The sequence below is a fragment of the Mustela erminea genome, chromosome 6, assembly GCF_009829155.1.
Source record: "Mustela erminea isolate mMusErm1 chromosome 6, mMusErm1.Pri, whole genome shotgun sequence".
Classification (NCBI taxonomy): domain Eukaryota; kingdom Metazoa; phylum Chordata; class Mammalia; order Carnivora; family Mustelidae; genus Mustela; species Mustela erminea.
In genome coordinates this window covers 36,494,334-36,508,779 of record NC_045619.1, presented here as the reverse complement: position 1 = coordinate 36,508,779, position 14,446 = coordinate 36,494,334, and the positions used below count along the sequence as shown (strand labels likewise).

The following is a 14,446-nucleotide window of genomic DNA, read 5'->3' as shown; positions in this document are numbered from 1 at the left end:
GATATCCGATATGTAACATAGACCCATAGGAAAGTTAGAGCTCAAGATCCATAAATGGTTTTCTAAATTATGAGTATTCAAGTGGTTACTGAGGAAGAATATCGAGAGAGAGAAGAGTACTTGGGGAGAAAAAAAAAACCAAAAAAATGTTTTTCAGAGAATTTATCTAAGAACATAGCATCAGTTGACAATAAACAAATGTTAAGCTTTAGGGAAGTTGGTGTATGATAAAAAAGATGATGGCATGGAGTAGTTGGTTTTCTGTAAAGAAGGATTTCCAGAAGGCCCCCGTGGAAAAGGACAGCAGCAGTGGGGAGAATGAGTGAGAAAGAGGAGGAACTCAGCGGTATAGACATAAGAGCATGATGGGACTAGCTGATGCGAGGTGCATGTATTTTGCTCATATGACAATGCAAAGATATGTAGTTCCAAGGTTTTGGTTATTCAGAAGCCATAAAGGCCTCTGATGGTCGCTTTCTGTGTATGATAATTATATTCCAGGCTTCTGATGGTCATATTCTGTGTATGATGTTGTACACTTAGTTTGAGTCAAACCCTTTTTCCTTACATTCTAGCTTGGTGAGCTCTACTCACATTTCAAGACCCACCTCAAAAGCCACTTTCTCTGGAACTCTTCCCTAAGTGATCTTAGCAGGCTTAATTTTTCCTTCTCCTACACTTCCATAGTATATTAGTATACCTGTGTCATTGTAAGTAAAGCATTCCCACTCTACAGTGGAATTCAGAGACATGTACATGATTTTCCCAAGGTGACCAGGTTTTCTGGCTCCCAAGATCAGTACTATTTCATTCTATCACTGCTTCCCTTCTCCTCTAGGAATATGGAAGAACCTCATGACTACAAACTTTTAGCCACTACAGGAATTTGTTTGTTCATTTAGTTAAGAAAGTATATGTAAAGGCCTGTGTTAGATAAGGTTTGGAATGAAGGGGGAGAGACTTTGCAGAGTAGACTTCGGTGCCCTTTGCTAGCCTCTTACCTTTCCTACAGATCACCAGCGTCATTTATCCTGACCTCCTTCCCACCGTCTCCTTTAAAGAGATCCCTTCTTTTTCTACAAGTAATTCTTTTATCTGTGCTAGTAAGTCCTGACCCACAGTTCTACTCCAGAACAAGGGCAAATACCCAAAAAATAAAATAGGTGTTCGAGAAGGGAAAAAAAAAGGACAACTACCACTAGACTCAGTGTTCTGTATCAATATCACCCCCCCTTCTTTGCCCTTATATTATAAAGTTTGAGATTAAGATCCTGACTGAGGGGAAGCCACAACTCTATGTCTCCACTTCCTGCCTTTATTCCTTGCCAACTCAGAGCAAACAGATACCTCTTTGCCATTCCAGCAACTGACCAGTGGTCTAGCTGACATCCATATCATTAGATCCAAAGGACTCTTTCTTTACCATGCTTTGGTATCTGCCATTGTTGAGGATTCTCATCTTTAAACTTTCTTAAACTATAGATGTCGTTCAGCTTCACCAAGTTCTTTTCTTCTTGCTCATATCTTCTACCAAAGGGTGAACCTGGGCAACCATATTTTGTACTTAAGACCATAGGTGATAGGAGTGAGAGTAGAGACCTGGTCAGGGTAGCCTAGATCCCTGATTGTGATGTGGCTCAAAAAGAAGAGTTGCTGGGTGTGGTGCATAAACAATGAATTTTGGAACACGAAAAATAATTAAATAAAAAAATAGAAGAGTCAGACCTTTCAGATTATCTCTTAGGAATTTGGCATGGGAGCTGAAAGGTCACGATGTATAAAGAGATTCTGGAGGCAATGTTTGACCATGTGAAACCAAAATTAAGAGGGTCAGAAACTGCAAATGAGCAGAGGAAGAGATCTCGAGAGAGAAGAGACAAAGCCAACACAGAGAGAAACAGGCCATAAGATTTAGGAAGGTAAAGGGAACATCTGACCCCCAAGAACTTGCTTCCTAGAAGCCAAAAAAGCCACTTTACTTGAGAGTTTTCTCCCATTATTTGTTCCCTCCCAGACTTCTTTGCAGACTGTTCTCTATTCATCCTTTAAATACTATTTTTTTCCTTTGCGGGCTCTGTCCTTGAGCCTTTTTCAATCTATATTCTTTCCAAGAAACATGGTCATGCTTTCAAAACTGCCTGAATCTGGTGTTGCTCACTCAGATGTAATTGCTGGGCTAATTCCCCCTCCTGAATCTCTCTCCTGAGCTTTTAGCCATGTTTACCCAACTGCCTGATAGACATTGCCTTTCCCCATGGGTTTTCCCCTAGCACCTCCAAATCAACCTGTCTAAAATTAAACTTTCCTGTCAAAAGCACTTTTCCTCTGATACTCCTTTTCAGTGAAGGAAACTTGCCTCTGAAAACCAAAATCACCCTAGACTTCTCTCTCTTTCCAATCCATTTAAACATTAAGTCATTTTCATTCAATCTCTTTGTTTCTCTTCACTGCCTCTCCTCTCCAGTCCCACTGCTACTCTCTCAGTTCAGGGTCTCCTAAGTACCCTCCTGGTTTCCTTGGCATCAGTCTCCTACCCCTCCCTTTAACTCTTCTGTGGGTTTCCCATTTTCTTACGGGAGAATCCAAACTCTTTAGCTTGACATCCAAATCTTCCATGATGCTCTTCCTGGTTACTTCATCAGCATAATCTTTTGCTGCACTCCATCTAACCATAGTTTCAAAGTATCTAGACTTTCTGGGACTCCTGTAGTATCTCTAGTGTTGCCTCCATCTGGACTTTGCCCTCACTGATCCCTCCGAGGAAGGCTAACATCCCCAGTCAACACTTTTCTATGTTGTCCTTCAATATTTATGATGTTGCCTCCACATATAAGTCACTGTCTTTTTTATGATGTCCCAACTTTGTACAGGTGAATATGACTTTATTGCACTTACCTTTAAAAATGTTTGTATTCCTCTGTCCATCCTAGAGGGGCGGAAAACCTGTCATTTTTACTGTTTGTCCTATGCCTAGCAGTGAACATGTTCAGAACATGCTGTGGAGAAAAGGGAGGAAATGAATACACTGATCCTCCATGGGAAAAAACTAGCCCCTTCCTCTGAGAGAAAAGAATAATGCCAGGTAAGTGAAGTCATGAAATTTTATGGTCATAATTAAAAATGCCTACCAAAAATGAAAAAAAAAAAGTCCTTTCCTACACAAGAGCAAGAAAGGGCACCAATCTCTTCCTCAGAAAAGGTAATGTCACCTCAGTAACTGGAAGCAGAAACCTCTAAAAGGTAGGCAGTCTGTTTCCCGTAAGGATTACTACTGGGCAAGATGAAGCAGTTTCCCGGACTAAAGAGAAACCCTCAAAAATATAAAGATTTTACATCCACACTCTTACCTTCATGAGCTATCAAGGATATGAGGCTGGAATTTGCTCCATTTAGATCCTGATAAACAAAGTGAAAATGGAGCCCATCACAGAGAATGGTCCCAGTAGCCTGGCAGACAGAGGCAGGAAAGACTCTGTCACAGCTGATAACGTTGCTAAAGAGTCAATTAGTCCCTAATTAGCTGAGCAGCCCCTGCTGCTGCCCGGCTTGAGGACAGTTTAAATAGGGATGTTTCTTAGTAACAGTCTCTGTTTAGGATGTAATAAATGACTCATTCAATTCAGGATAGGAGAGGCTCTCGCTGCTCTAGACTGGGTCCCCTGGGGCTGAAGTGCTAAAAGGAGAGCTCAGGGCTCTAAGTCTATATTCGGGTGTCCCTACACTTTGCCCATGCTGTCTAAACACATGAGCATGTGCCACCCACCAGTGTGGGAGTGAAGGAAATGCTACAGCCTAGGAGACACACTAAAATAGCCTGGGGAGGGCACCCTGAAGAAGGCCCAGAAGATAGCGAGGGGCCCTTGCAAGAAGGGCTCAGCACTTAACGGCTTCTGGGGAAAGGACCTGCGAGAAAGAACTGCCTGTCCAGATACACTGGCAGTGCAAGCTGAGTATGCTAAGCAACAGTGGGAAGCTGTTTCGGCTTCTGCTTTGTGAGAAGGATTGTCTTCCTTGACACTTTGCGGAAGAGCTGGGGATAGGCAATGCGTCATTCCTCCCTTGGCCATTCTCCTGCCCCAGGGCTCCAAGCAGAGTGGAGTTGGATGCTTGCTCATGTTTCCTCTGTGTGACGTGGTCTCTTCCCATACTAGTTACTGCTTTCTTATTCTCCAGGTGTCCTCATGTGTGTCAGTGCCTGTGGGAGGCCTTTGCTGATATTCTGCCCACACCTCCGCCACCACCCAAGTGAAGAGGAGGAACATCATCTAGGTCACTCCCACATGTACTTATTAGGGCACAGAGGCTGTAAATTGCATGCCTATTTCCTCATCTGCCTAGTGGAACCTAAGTTCCTCAAAGGCAGGAACCATGTGATACACCTTTGAATCTCCAGATTTGGACCTACAACATTATCTAATCTCACAAGTTTAATAAAGGTTTATTGAACCTTTCTTAATAAGATGAAATACCATATATTATGGCAGCTCCTGGGTGGCTCAGTTAAAGCCTCTGCCTTCAGCTCAGGTCATGATCCCAGGGTCCTGGGATAGAGCCCCGAATCGGGGTCTCTGCTCAGTGGGGAGTCTGCCCCCCACCCATCCTCTGCGTGCCTCTCTGCCTACTTGTGATCTCTCCTCCCTCTGTCAAATAAATAAATAAATAGAAATACAATATATTGTGATTATATATATTATAAGATGAAATAAGGCAGAGCTGGTAGTAATGCAATATTCTAAACTGTAGTAGTAAAGACCCTTGTAATGGAAGACAGCCTAAGTAGTAGGTCTGTGAAATGGGAATACAGAGGGCCAATCGGAACCATTTCTGTGCCACAGACCCCTTTGGCTGTCTAGAAGTGACTTTGGGCCTCTTCTAAAACATTTTCTTTTGAAAATACATAATATGACATAATATGACAAAGGAAACCAATCATATTGAGATTATTACTAAAAGAATTTTTTTAAGTTACGATTTAATAGTACGTGTGTGTTTATTAACTCATTGAATAGGAAGATCACATCGCAATTCTAAAATTCTAATTTTTAAGTGACCAAAAATGTCAATAATATTTGAAGATATCAGCCGTAACTGTAATGTGTCATGGAAATATCTGTACCTTCTATTGGCAACAGTTGCAAGTACAACCAGTACTACTGAGGTTTGTTGTCCACATTTATAACTGACGGAAAGCCTAAATTACGATTAGCAGTTAGTGAGAATAAAGAACATTTTCTCTAAGATCCAAGATCACAGGTACCCTGAATTCTATCTGTGGATCACCTGGGCTTAGCAAACCCCCTGTCTGTGGAACACAGGGATGTAGAACACCTGGAGTAACTATTAGCTCTTTCATCTTCGGAGGAATGGCATCTTCTCAAATCAGTGTAGGCCTCTACCCACACTCTATAGTGAACGACTGTTTCAGAGGTACTTGGGTTCCGGAAGGATATCAATATATTCACTTTATTTATATAAAATATAACAATTTACAAGACTTACTAGAAAACTCCGGCAATGACAGCAGGGTGACATTTGTTTAAACATAGTTTTATAGATGAATGGCACATCTAGGGAGCTCAGAAATCAGTGCATACCTGTTCAGTCAGTTGACTTTTGACAAAGCTGCCAAAGCAATTCAGTGGGTTTAAATACTTTTGTCAGCAAGTGTTGCAAACAACTGCATATCAAAATAAAAAAATTAAAAAAAAAAAAAGCTTAACCCTTACCACATATCGCATACAAGTTACTTGAAATGGATCTTTGACTTGAATGTTAAAAAAAAAAAAAAACTACTAGAAGAAAACCTAGGAAAAAATATTTGTGACCTTTGGTTAAGGAAAGATTTCTTAAGCACCAAAAGCATGAACCATAAGTGAAGATACCACAAATAGGACTTAACAAATTTAAAATGTCTGACCTTCAAAAGATATTGTTAACAGTCCACAGATTGGTGAAAGAAAAAAAAATTAGCTTGTTTGCAGAATACATAAATCAACAAAAAATTCAGTAAAAAGAAAGACAAAAGATTTGAACAAATATTTCACAAAGGAAGATATACAAATGGCAATGAACATATGCAAAAGTATTCATCTTTAATCATCATTTTTAATGATTTTTTAAATGATTCATTTTTAATCATTAAAAACACAAGGAGACAGGGAAATACCACTATACCACCTTTCAAATGACAGAAATTAAAAGGATTGATAATACTGTTAGACCCCCACATAAAACAATGAGAGCTGTGAAGATTGCTCATGGAAATGCAAATACTACACTTATTTTGGAAAACAGTTTAGCAGATATTTATAAGGTTAAACATGTACTTACCATATGACCCAACAATTCCACTCCTAGATATTTACCCAAGAGAAATGGAACCTATGTCCACACAGCAAATGTTAATAGTTGCTTTATTCCTGTAGCTGCAAGTCTATCACCAGCAAAATGGTTAAAATTATTGTGATATATTCATACAGTGGAATATTTCTCAGCAACAAGCAATGAACTACATGCACGTGCAACAACATGGATGGATTTCAAAAGCATTACACCAAGTGGCTAAGTGAAATAAGACAGACACAACAGATTACATTCTGTATGGTTCCATTTATATGACATTCTAGAAAAGAGACAGAAAACAGATCCATCACTGGTCGCCAGTGGGCTGTGGGTAAAGGAAGGGATCATCTACAAAAGGGTATAAGGGAACATTTTGGGGTGATGAAAATGTCCCATATGTTAATTTGGGTAGCGAATGCATGATTTGTATGTTTGTCAAATTAATTAAACAGTACACTTAAAAAGGGTGAACATTTTTGCATGTAAATAATAGTATCTTCATAAAACTTTTCACAAAATTCTAAAGTTTTATCAGAGAGACAGTATAAATGATATTTTGTTACTAGAGCTAACTTGTCCTTTCAGAGAATTTAGTCTTAGGATTTTCTCCCAAAAGGAAAGGCATTTGTGCATACTCTACAGAGAGGAACAGATGCATTGGCTCAGTGTCTTACTGAGTTTGTATGCTATTTGGAAATTGGATTGCTTTGACAAATTACTTGCTAGCCAGGAAAAGCATTAAGGGATTATTTGTCCACCATGATTTCAAATTTTTCCCTAATGATAAAATCATTTGAAACAAAAGGCGGCAGCCAGAGTAGTTTTACTCAGGGAGGTAGTATTTCATACATAGACATGTAAGAAACAATATAAACAAGAAAAGGAGATATACTCTAATTTTTAAATTTTTAAAGTTACTTTAAGTGTTATGAATAACAGCAGCAAACAATTTCAATCCTAAAAAGCACATATTTTAGATTTCCTTATAAACGCTTCTCAACTTAAAGACTTGAAATTACATATAAATGTGGGTGTTTAAACTTCACTTTGCAATTTGAATCTTTACTTCTCAGGCCACTTTAATACCTTCTTAATGCTGTTTGAGGATACTGTTGGATTATATCGATGTTTTTACTTGTTTATGTGCTTTAATGTTTTCCTACTGTGCTAGAGAACATTTTGCTTTAATAGCATTCTATGTATTTCAAGAATTTCTTTGGAAGTGAGTGATGTGTCTTTCAATAAAGCAAAGAGAAGCTTCAAAATCTTCATAAAAGCAATGTCCTTTGGGGGCGCCTGGGTAGCTCAGTAGGTTAAAGCCTCTGCCTTCAGCTCAGGTCATGATCCCAGGGTCCTGGAGCCCCCAACCCCTGCACTGGGCTCTCTGCTCAACAGGGAGCCTGCCTCCTCCTCTCTCTGCCTGCCTCTCTGCGATCTCTGTCAAATAAATAAATAAAATCTGAAAAAAAAAAAACAAAAACAATGTCCTTTGTTTACTTATTAATAGAAGAGTAACATTATCTGCCTTATCCAAAATAATTTTTTTCATTCATAGGTCATAGAATGAAGAACCGACCACCACTTATTTTAAATGAGTTTCTATGTAACTGCCAAAATAAATGAATTAACTTTTACCTTCAGGTCTTGTACTGTCATAATGTTAGTTGTTTTCATGAACCGGTGATAATTTATTTTATTTTTTTACTCAGTTTTGCCGGAAAGGCCAAACTACCTTCAAATATTTCTCATGTTTTTCCGGAGATATGTTTGATCTCCAAGTAAGTTTTTACTGTGTTTACATGATGTCTGTTGTGTTGTATATCTAGGTCTGCTGCTAATAAACTAGTTGCCAGCCACATGGGCTTATTTAAATTAGTTAAAATGAAAAGTTGCATTTCTCAGTCACACTAAACAAATTTCATGTGATCAATAGCCATATGTCGTTTGTGGCTATCCTATTGGAGGGCACAGATATGTAATATTTCCATCATTGCCATAGTTCTTTTGGATAGGGGTGGTCTAAATCAGGGTCAGGAAACATTTTTCTTGAAGGGCCAAATAGTAAATATTTTAGAATTTATGGACCAACAAGCAAAACTGAGGCTGCTATTTAGGTACTTAAATAACCATTTGAAAAATAGATCCACCTAAAGATAGAAGAAAAAAATAAGCATTCTGTATTTGATGGCTGTAGAAAGCAGGCAACAAGCTGTATTTGAACCATAGTTTGCCCACCCCTGGTGCAGACCTTTCAGTCCTTGATTCATTAAGCACACCTTTATTGAGCACATCTGTGGTTTAAGCACTGGGGTACATATTAAGCGAAGTGTAGTGAACAAGAAAATGTAGTCCCACATCTTATGGAGTTCAGAACATAACAAGAAAAGCACTTTAACAAAAATTGCACAATTCATCAATTATTATAATTTAACAAATAAAATGTAAAGATGAACAGGGTGTTATGAAAGGAAGTAACAGAGGACCCTAAACTTGTGTGAAAGATTGACTTGATTCTAAAAATTATAAATTATCTGCAACTAATATTAATCTGTAATATATGGCAACTGCTATTTATTATAGACTTTCTAGTTGACCCATGTGAGAAAGATGCTATAAAGGATCTAGCTAGTATTTCTAAATGGATTTATGTTTAAATATATGATATTCCTATCTACTGTCTGTTTAATATATGTGAAGTAATAGTACATCTAAAAATTATATTTGCTAAAATAACATTTATTGATGTTTGAGATTTTTTTTTCCTCTATTAGAATCTTTTATAAGAATAAAAGTGTATAAATTAAATGCTATTTTGTGGCCACGAAAACTTTTGTGACAAATTAACTACTAAAATGGCTCCAATTTCCTATTGTTTATAATCAAAAGTCAAATTGAGGCCGTCATTAAACAAAACAATGCAATGCCACTTTTAAGTTTTTTTTAGAACATATGCTTTTTCCCCATTTTTGAGAACTCAGAATACAAATCAGCAAAGCAAAATAAAATAAAAATATATGCTCTACCATCTTTCCATATATAGGCAGTGTTCCAAGATTTTATTGGCTTTTCTGAGGCTTTTATTGTACTTTGCAGTTGATATAAATGTGGCCTCTTTTATTCTGGTGTCAAGAACTTTATATAAATCTAACTCTTTAACCACTGAGCATGTGAGAGAGCCCTGAGTGAGAAGAAGCCGTACTAACTTGAGCACACCCCTCGACGGACAAATAGGCCAAGCTGAAGTGGTTTAGAGATTACATCATGTGCCACATACCTGCTCTGTTTCAATCAATAAACCCTAGACTATGAAATATGACTAGTTATACATTGAGATGAGGATGAAATAAAGGGAATGAATTATTTTCGAAGGTCATGACATTGCATTTAATTCTTCAATTTCACGTAATTAACAAGCCCAGAAACAAATCATTCTGCTGATTTGGCTTAAGTTGTTCTTTTCTGGTGACAAATGAAGTGCCCCAAGAAGCTAGAATTTGACATTCCCTTCGTGGCTTCTTAGAACAATGCATGTTGGAATAAGACCAAGAGTAGTGGAGTTTCAAAACAAATTAAAAAACAAAAAACAGTGACTGAATCCATCAAGAAATGTTTCCACGTTGAATCACTAGTTGCGGCTCGGCTCTTCTGTTAGCTCTGCACCATTTTCAGCACAGAGCCACGGCTGTTATTCTTTAATGCAACTCTGTGTATAAGTGAAAGATTCTGGCTCCCTCGAGGCAGCTATCATGAATTCATCTTTACTGAGAGAGAAAAAAATGTTACACCTACTTAATCCAGAAGACTGAAAGCTCCAAACAGGAATCAGTTCTTAATGTCATGGGGGTGGAGTTATACTGACAGCTGACATGCATTTTCCTCATGGAGTATAGGATGTCTTCAGAGCACCCAGTGGTCAGTCTATAGATGAGCTCACCCTGGGCTGCTTCCATCTGAGATTCCTTTGGTCTCCAGGAAGGAGCCTCACCCTCTTCACTCATACAGTCCATCACTGCTGAACCTGAGGTTGCTCCTCTGATGCTTTCCATTTGCTGGAACCTTTGACACAGAAATGGTGCTTATACAGAGAAAGGGGACACAGTTGGCTGCTGCAATCACAGTAGGTGATGAGTAGGAGTCATTGGTGCCATGAATCTACTCCACCCTTTGTTTCTGTGCAGGACTGTGTCAGCTAGATTCATGGGTCCTAATCCTGATTCTTGAGATCTCAGCCATATCAGAATGTCATTTGGCACAAGTTCAGGCTCTGCTTGCATTTCAGATGTCCCACCATCTGAAGACCCTTCACGCTTCCTTTTGATTCCTGTAGCCCAAAAGAAAGCCTAAAGTTCTGCTCGGATCTCTTTTCCCCAGTGGAAGTTCTCTGCCTCAATCCAGATTAATTCTCAAACCCTAAGCAAAATGATGGCCAACAAGTGCCAGCCTATTTCAGACCGTGGTTCTCCTTTCTCTGGAATTTTTGTTTATGCTGTTTCCTTACGCTGATATCATTAAAAATATGTGTTTTGTAGCTCTTACCTTTTTTTCGGTTTTGCAGTGAATGTGTTGGTTTGCCATGACCTACTGTATCCTGCCTAAAAGCAGACCTGTTAAATTTAGCATGCCGACCTATGTTCCATCCACCTCATTAATGTCTCTGTTCTGTACAGCAAAGAGAAACCTCCTATCAAAATGTAGTCTTTTTGGTGAAGGCACAGAAATTAGGATAAAGTTGTGCTTTATAGAATTTGGAAACAAAGCATAATCATTTTCATTGGCATATATTTAAAGATACCACAAAAAGGCACAAAACTGTTTTAAAAAATCAAAAGCATACAGAAAAAAGCAAACCTTGTAAGTTGTCCAGTTATGAAGATCTATCTTTTTTAACACAGTGACAAATTACTAAAGTTTAAATATAGTTATTATCATTTACTAATATATTTTATTTTATTAATATTAATCTTATGAATAAAATGTTTAGGGATGCACTTTCTGCCCTCATTTATGTCCTTTTAAACTTTGAGCAGTAGGACTCAGAGGAAAAGACTGACGTGTGTTAACGGTTTGCACACATCTCCCCCCCTCCGCTTCACCTACACACACCACCCGCACATACGTACCATACACAAATGGCACTTAGCTGCCTGTAACTTTTGTCAGCCTATCCTATTCTGTTGAAAGCTTTAAAGGCACAAATCAGTACACCTATTCTGTGATTTTTTAAATGACCTTTTTATTTTGGAATAATTTTAGATTTACAAAAAAGTTCCAAAAATAGAATTCCCATATACCTATCATCCAGTTTCCTATAACATTAACATCTTACAGTCCCTCGGTGCATGTCAAAACCAAGAAGCCAACATTGGTACATTACTCTTAACTCCCGGCTTTATTCATATTTCAACAAGTTTCCCCAAATCTCTTCTTTCTGTTTTTCTGATCTAATCCAGGATACCACAATGTATTTAGAGTTTTGTGATTTTGTTTTAATCGATGTTTTACAAAGGTCCACATTTAAGAATTCAGTGTCCTATTTGTCCTTTTATATGATTACTTAATTTTCATTTGAGAATTATTTTTGTGTGCCAAAGTGCCATGTTTTTCACACTCCAGATTCGTAGGCAGGCCTCTGAAGACAACTTGTCCTTTATTTATGACACTATCTATTAAACTAACTGAAAATATTCAAAATAATGCTTACTTTGTGCAGAGTTCATGAACTCCAACCAGAACACATAAAAGTCAAATTTGAGCAATAAATTTTGATTGATTTTGAAATTCCATTTAAGGCACTACTTTCTGAAGAGATTCTCATGGAAAATATTTTAAAATGTTGTTTTATAAAAAACTGTTTCCTATAGGAACTGAAAGTTCTTTAGGTAGATTTTTAGTAAAATGTCTGAACAATTTAAATACTATTTCAGGTTGTTAGAATGACAAATTTTTTTAATTATTTTATTACAGTGATTTATCACTCAAGTTTCAGTGCTTTGGGCATTATTTTTTTTTCACTTCAACTAAACAACTGGCATTTTTCCGTTTTGTTCTTTTCCTCGTGTACTCTGAAGCACTTTCAAATTTAAAAAAGTCTTTTATTTAGGGACCATTAGTGAACGTGCATAAGCCATTATATTCAGTGAAATAAGCATTGCATGATCGAAGATTAAATAAAGAAGCAGATTATGGTTCCATTAAAGGCATCAAGGTATTCCTGGAAAAGCTATGAAAATATGCTTTTCCATTAAGGAAAAACACTTATCAATGGTGCCGGTCTAGGTGGAGATTGCCTACTATAATATAAAGCAGACATTTCTTATAACATGCCCGGGAAGAGCATTAGGCTTGAACATAGTGTAACTATCTGCCAGGTAGGACTTCCAACTTCTAAAAGTTAAGTTTGTAACTCACATCAACTACAGAGGACTGCAAAGCTTGACACCAATTCAAGGGTACAGCCATGATTCTTAAAGGTCTAGACCTGGAGATCCATTTGGAAAAGTTTGGAATTAAGATGGTTTAGCCTATGGGCGCCTGGGTGGCTCAGTGGATTAAAGCCTCTGCCTTCGGCCCAAGTCATGATCCCAGGGTCCTGGGATGGAGCCCTCATTGGGCTCTCTGCTCAGCAGGGAGCCTGCTTCCCTTCCTCTCTCTCTGCCTGCCTCTCTGCCTACTTGTGATCTCTGTCTGTCAAATAAATAAATAAAATTTTAAGAAAAAAAAAAGAGACGGTTTAGCCTAAAAAGAAAATTGCTTAAGTATGGGTCACACACTTGTAGTTTGAAGTCTTATTTTGTTTGGCCCAGACAGTGGGTTTTATTTGTTTTTAATATTTGAGTTAACTGTTGAACTTTTAAGTATTGGGAAATTACACTATAACAATTTGAATTGTCCTCATTTCTACATGTCAGTAATAAGGCAGGCCCTTTTTCAATGGGGCAGGCCCTCTCTGGCTAAATTCTATTCCCAACACACATGATGGTTTCCTTCCTGCAACTACTAGTTACCATCACAGCTTATGACCAAGTTTTCCTGTGATAAAAAGGCTCTGTTTCAAGATGGGATCAGGAGAGAGACAAACTGTAAGAGACTCTTAATCTCACAAAACAAACTGAGGGTTGCCGGGGACAGGGGTATAGGGAGTGGGTGGTGGGCTTATAGATATTGGGGAGGGTATGGGCTATGGTGAGTGCTGTGAAGTGTATAAACCTGGCGATTCACAGACCTGTAACCCTGGGGCTAATAACACATTATATGTTTATTTTAAAAATTTATAAATTAAAAAAATAGTAATTAATTAAAAATTTTTTAAAGGCTCTGTTTCCATGGTGTTATTCAAAGTAGAAAAAGGAACTGAGTTTGAGAAGGCAGTGTTCCTCTTTCAGTGATGTTTCTAATTAGCCCCAAGGATATTTGACCTCATGACCCTGAGGTGGCAGAATATTCATTTGAGGATAGTTATCCACTCCCCTGACTTTCAAATTGGAATTAAGATCAGAGTCCAAGTGTAGTTATTTCAACCTTTACATTTCTTTTACCTTATCCCTTGCAGTAATAGCCTAGTATTTTGAAGCCCAGATTCTGCATCTAGACTGCATCGGTTCAATTCCCCACTTTGCTACTTATAATCAGGTATCCTCGGTCGAGCTACTTAACTCTCTAGGCCTCACTTTCCTCAACTGTAAAAGGCAGATAAAGATAGGTCCTGCCTATAGAGTTGTTGTGACGATTCCTTGAGTCTAGGTATGGAGAGCACTGAAAACAGGGCCTGATAGGTACAATGTGCCACAAGAGTGTTAACTATTGTGGTTGTTTTTCATTTTCTGATTGTGCTAATGTATAATTTATTTTATGTTGGTCACATAACCTCCTAATTTCTAAGTGACTGATAAAAAGAAACTCATCATGATGTCTGACCTTCACACACACTCCGTGCCTCTATGTGTCTGCACCAGCTCCAGGGGATTTGCATATTAAAGGAGGTAAATAACGACAGGGAATAGAACACATTCAGAAACGGCAGGGCCCTTAGAGATCATCTAGTCCAGGAGTTGGCACAACTTTTTCTCTAAAGAAACAGATTGTAAATATTTTGGCTATTGCCATA

The 14,446-nt window shown here is 38.1% G+C and overlaps 1 protein-coding gene across 5 annotated transcripts in view; it reads left to right on the top strand.

Moving 5' to 3' along the window:
- Positions 1–4,556, top strand: part of METTL25 (methyltransferase like 25) — a 143,796-nt gene extending 139,240 nt beyond the window's left edge. Inside the window, exons 10-12 of one of the 5 annotated variants that reach the window (XM_032346883.1) lie at positions 1,013–1,082; positions 2,978–3,082; positions 4,174–4,556. In XM_032346883.1, coding sequence (XP_032202774.1) covers positions 1,013–1,082; positions 2,978–3,063 — 156 coding nt within the window. In that variant the 3' untranslated portion in view covers positions 3,064–3,082; positions 4,174–4,556. Of the gene's footprint in view, positions 1–1,012; positions 1,083–2,974; positions 3,083–4,173 lie in introns of those variants that run through there. The other 4 variants (XM_032346882.1, XR_004286733.1, XR_004286734.1 and 1 more) reach the window with 4 other exon arrangements.
- Positions 4,557–14,446: the final 9,890 nt, after the last annotated feature.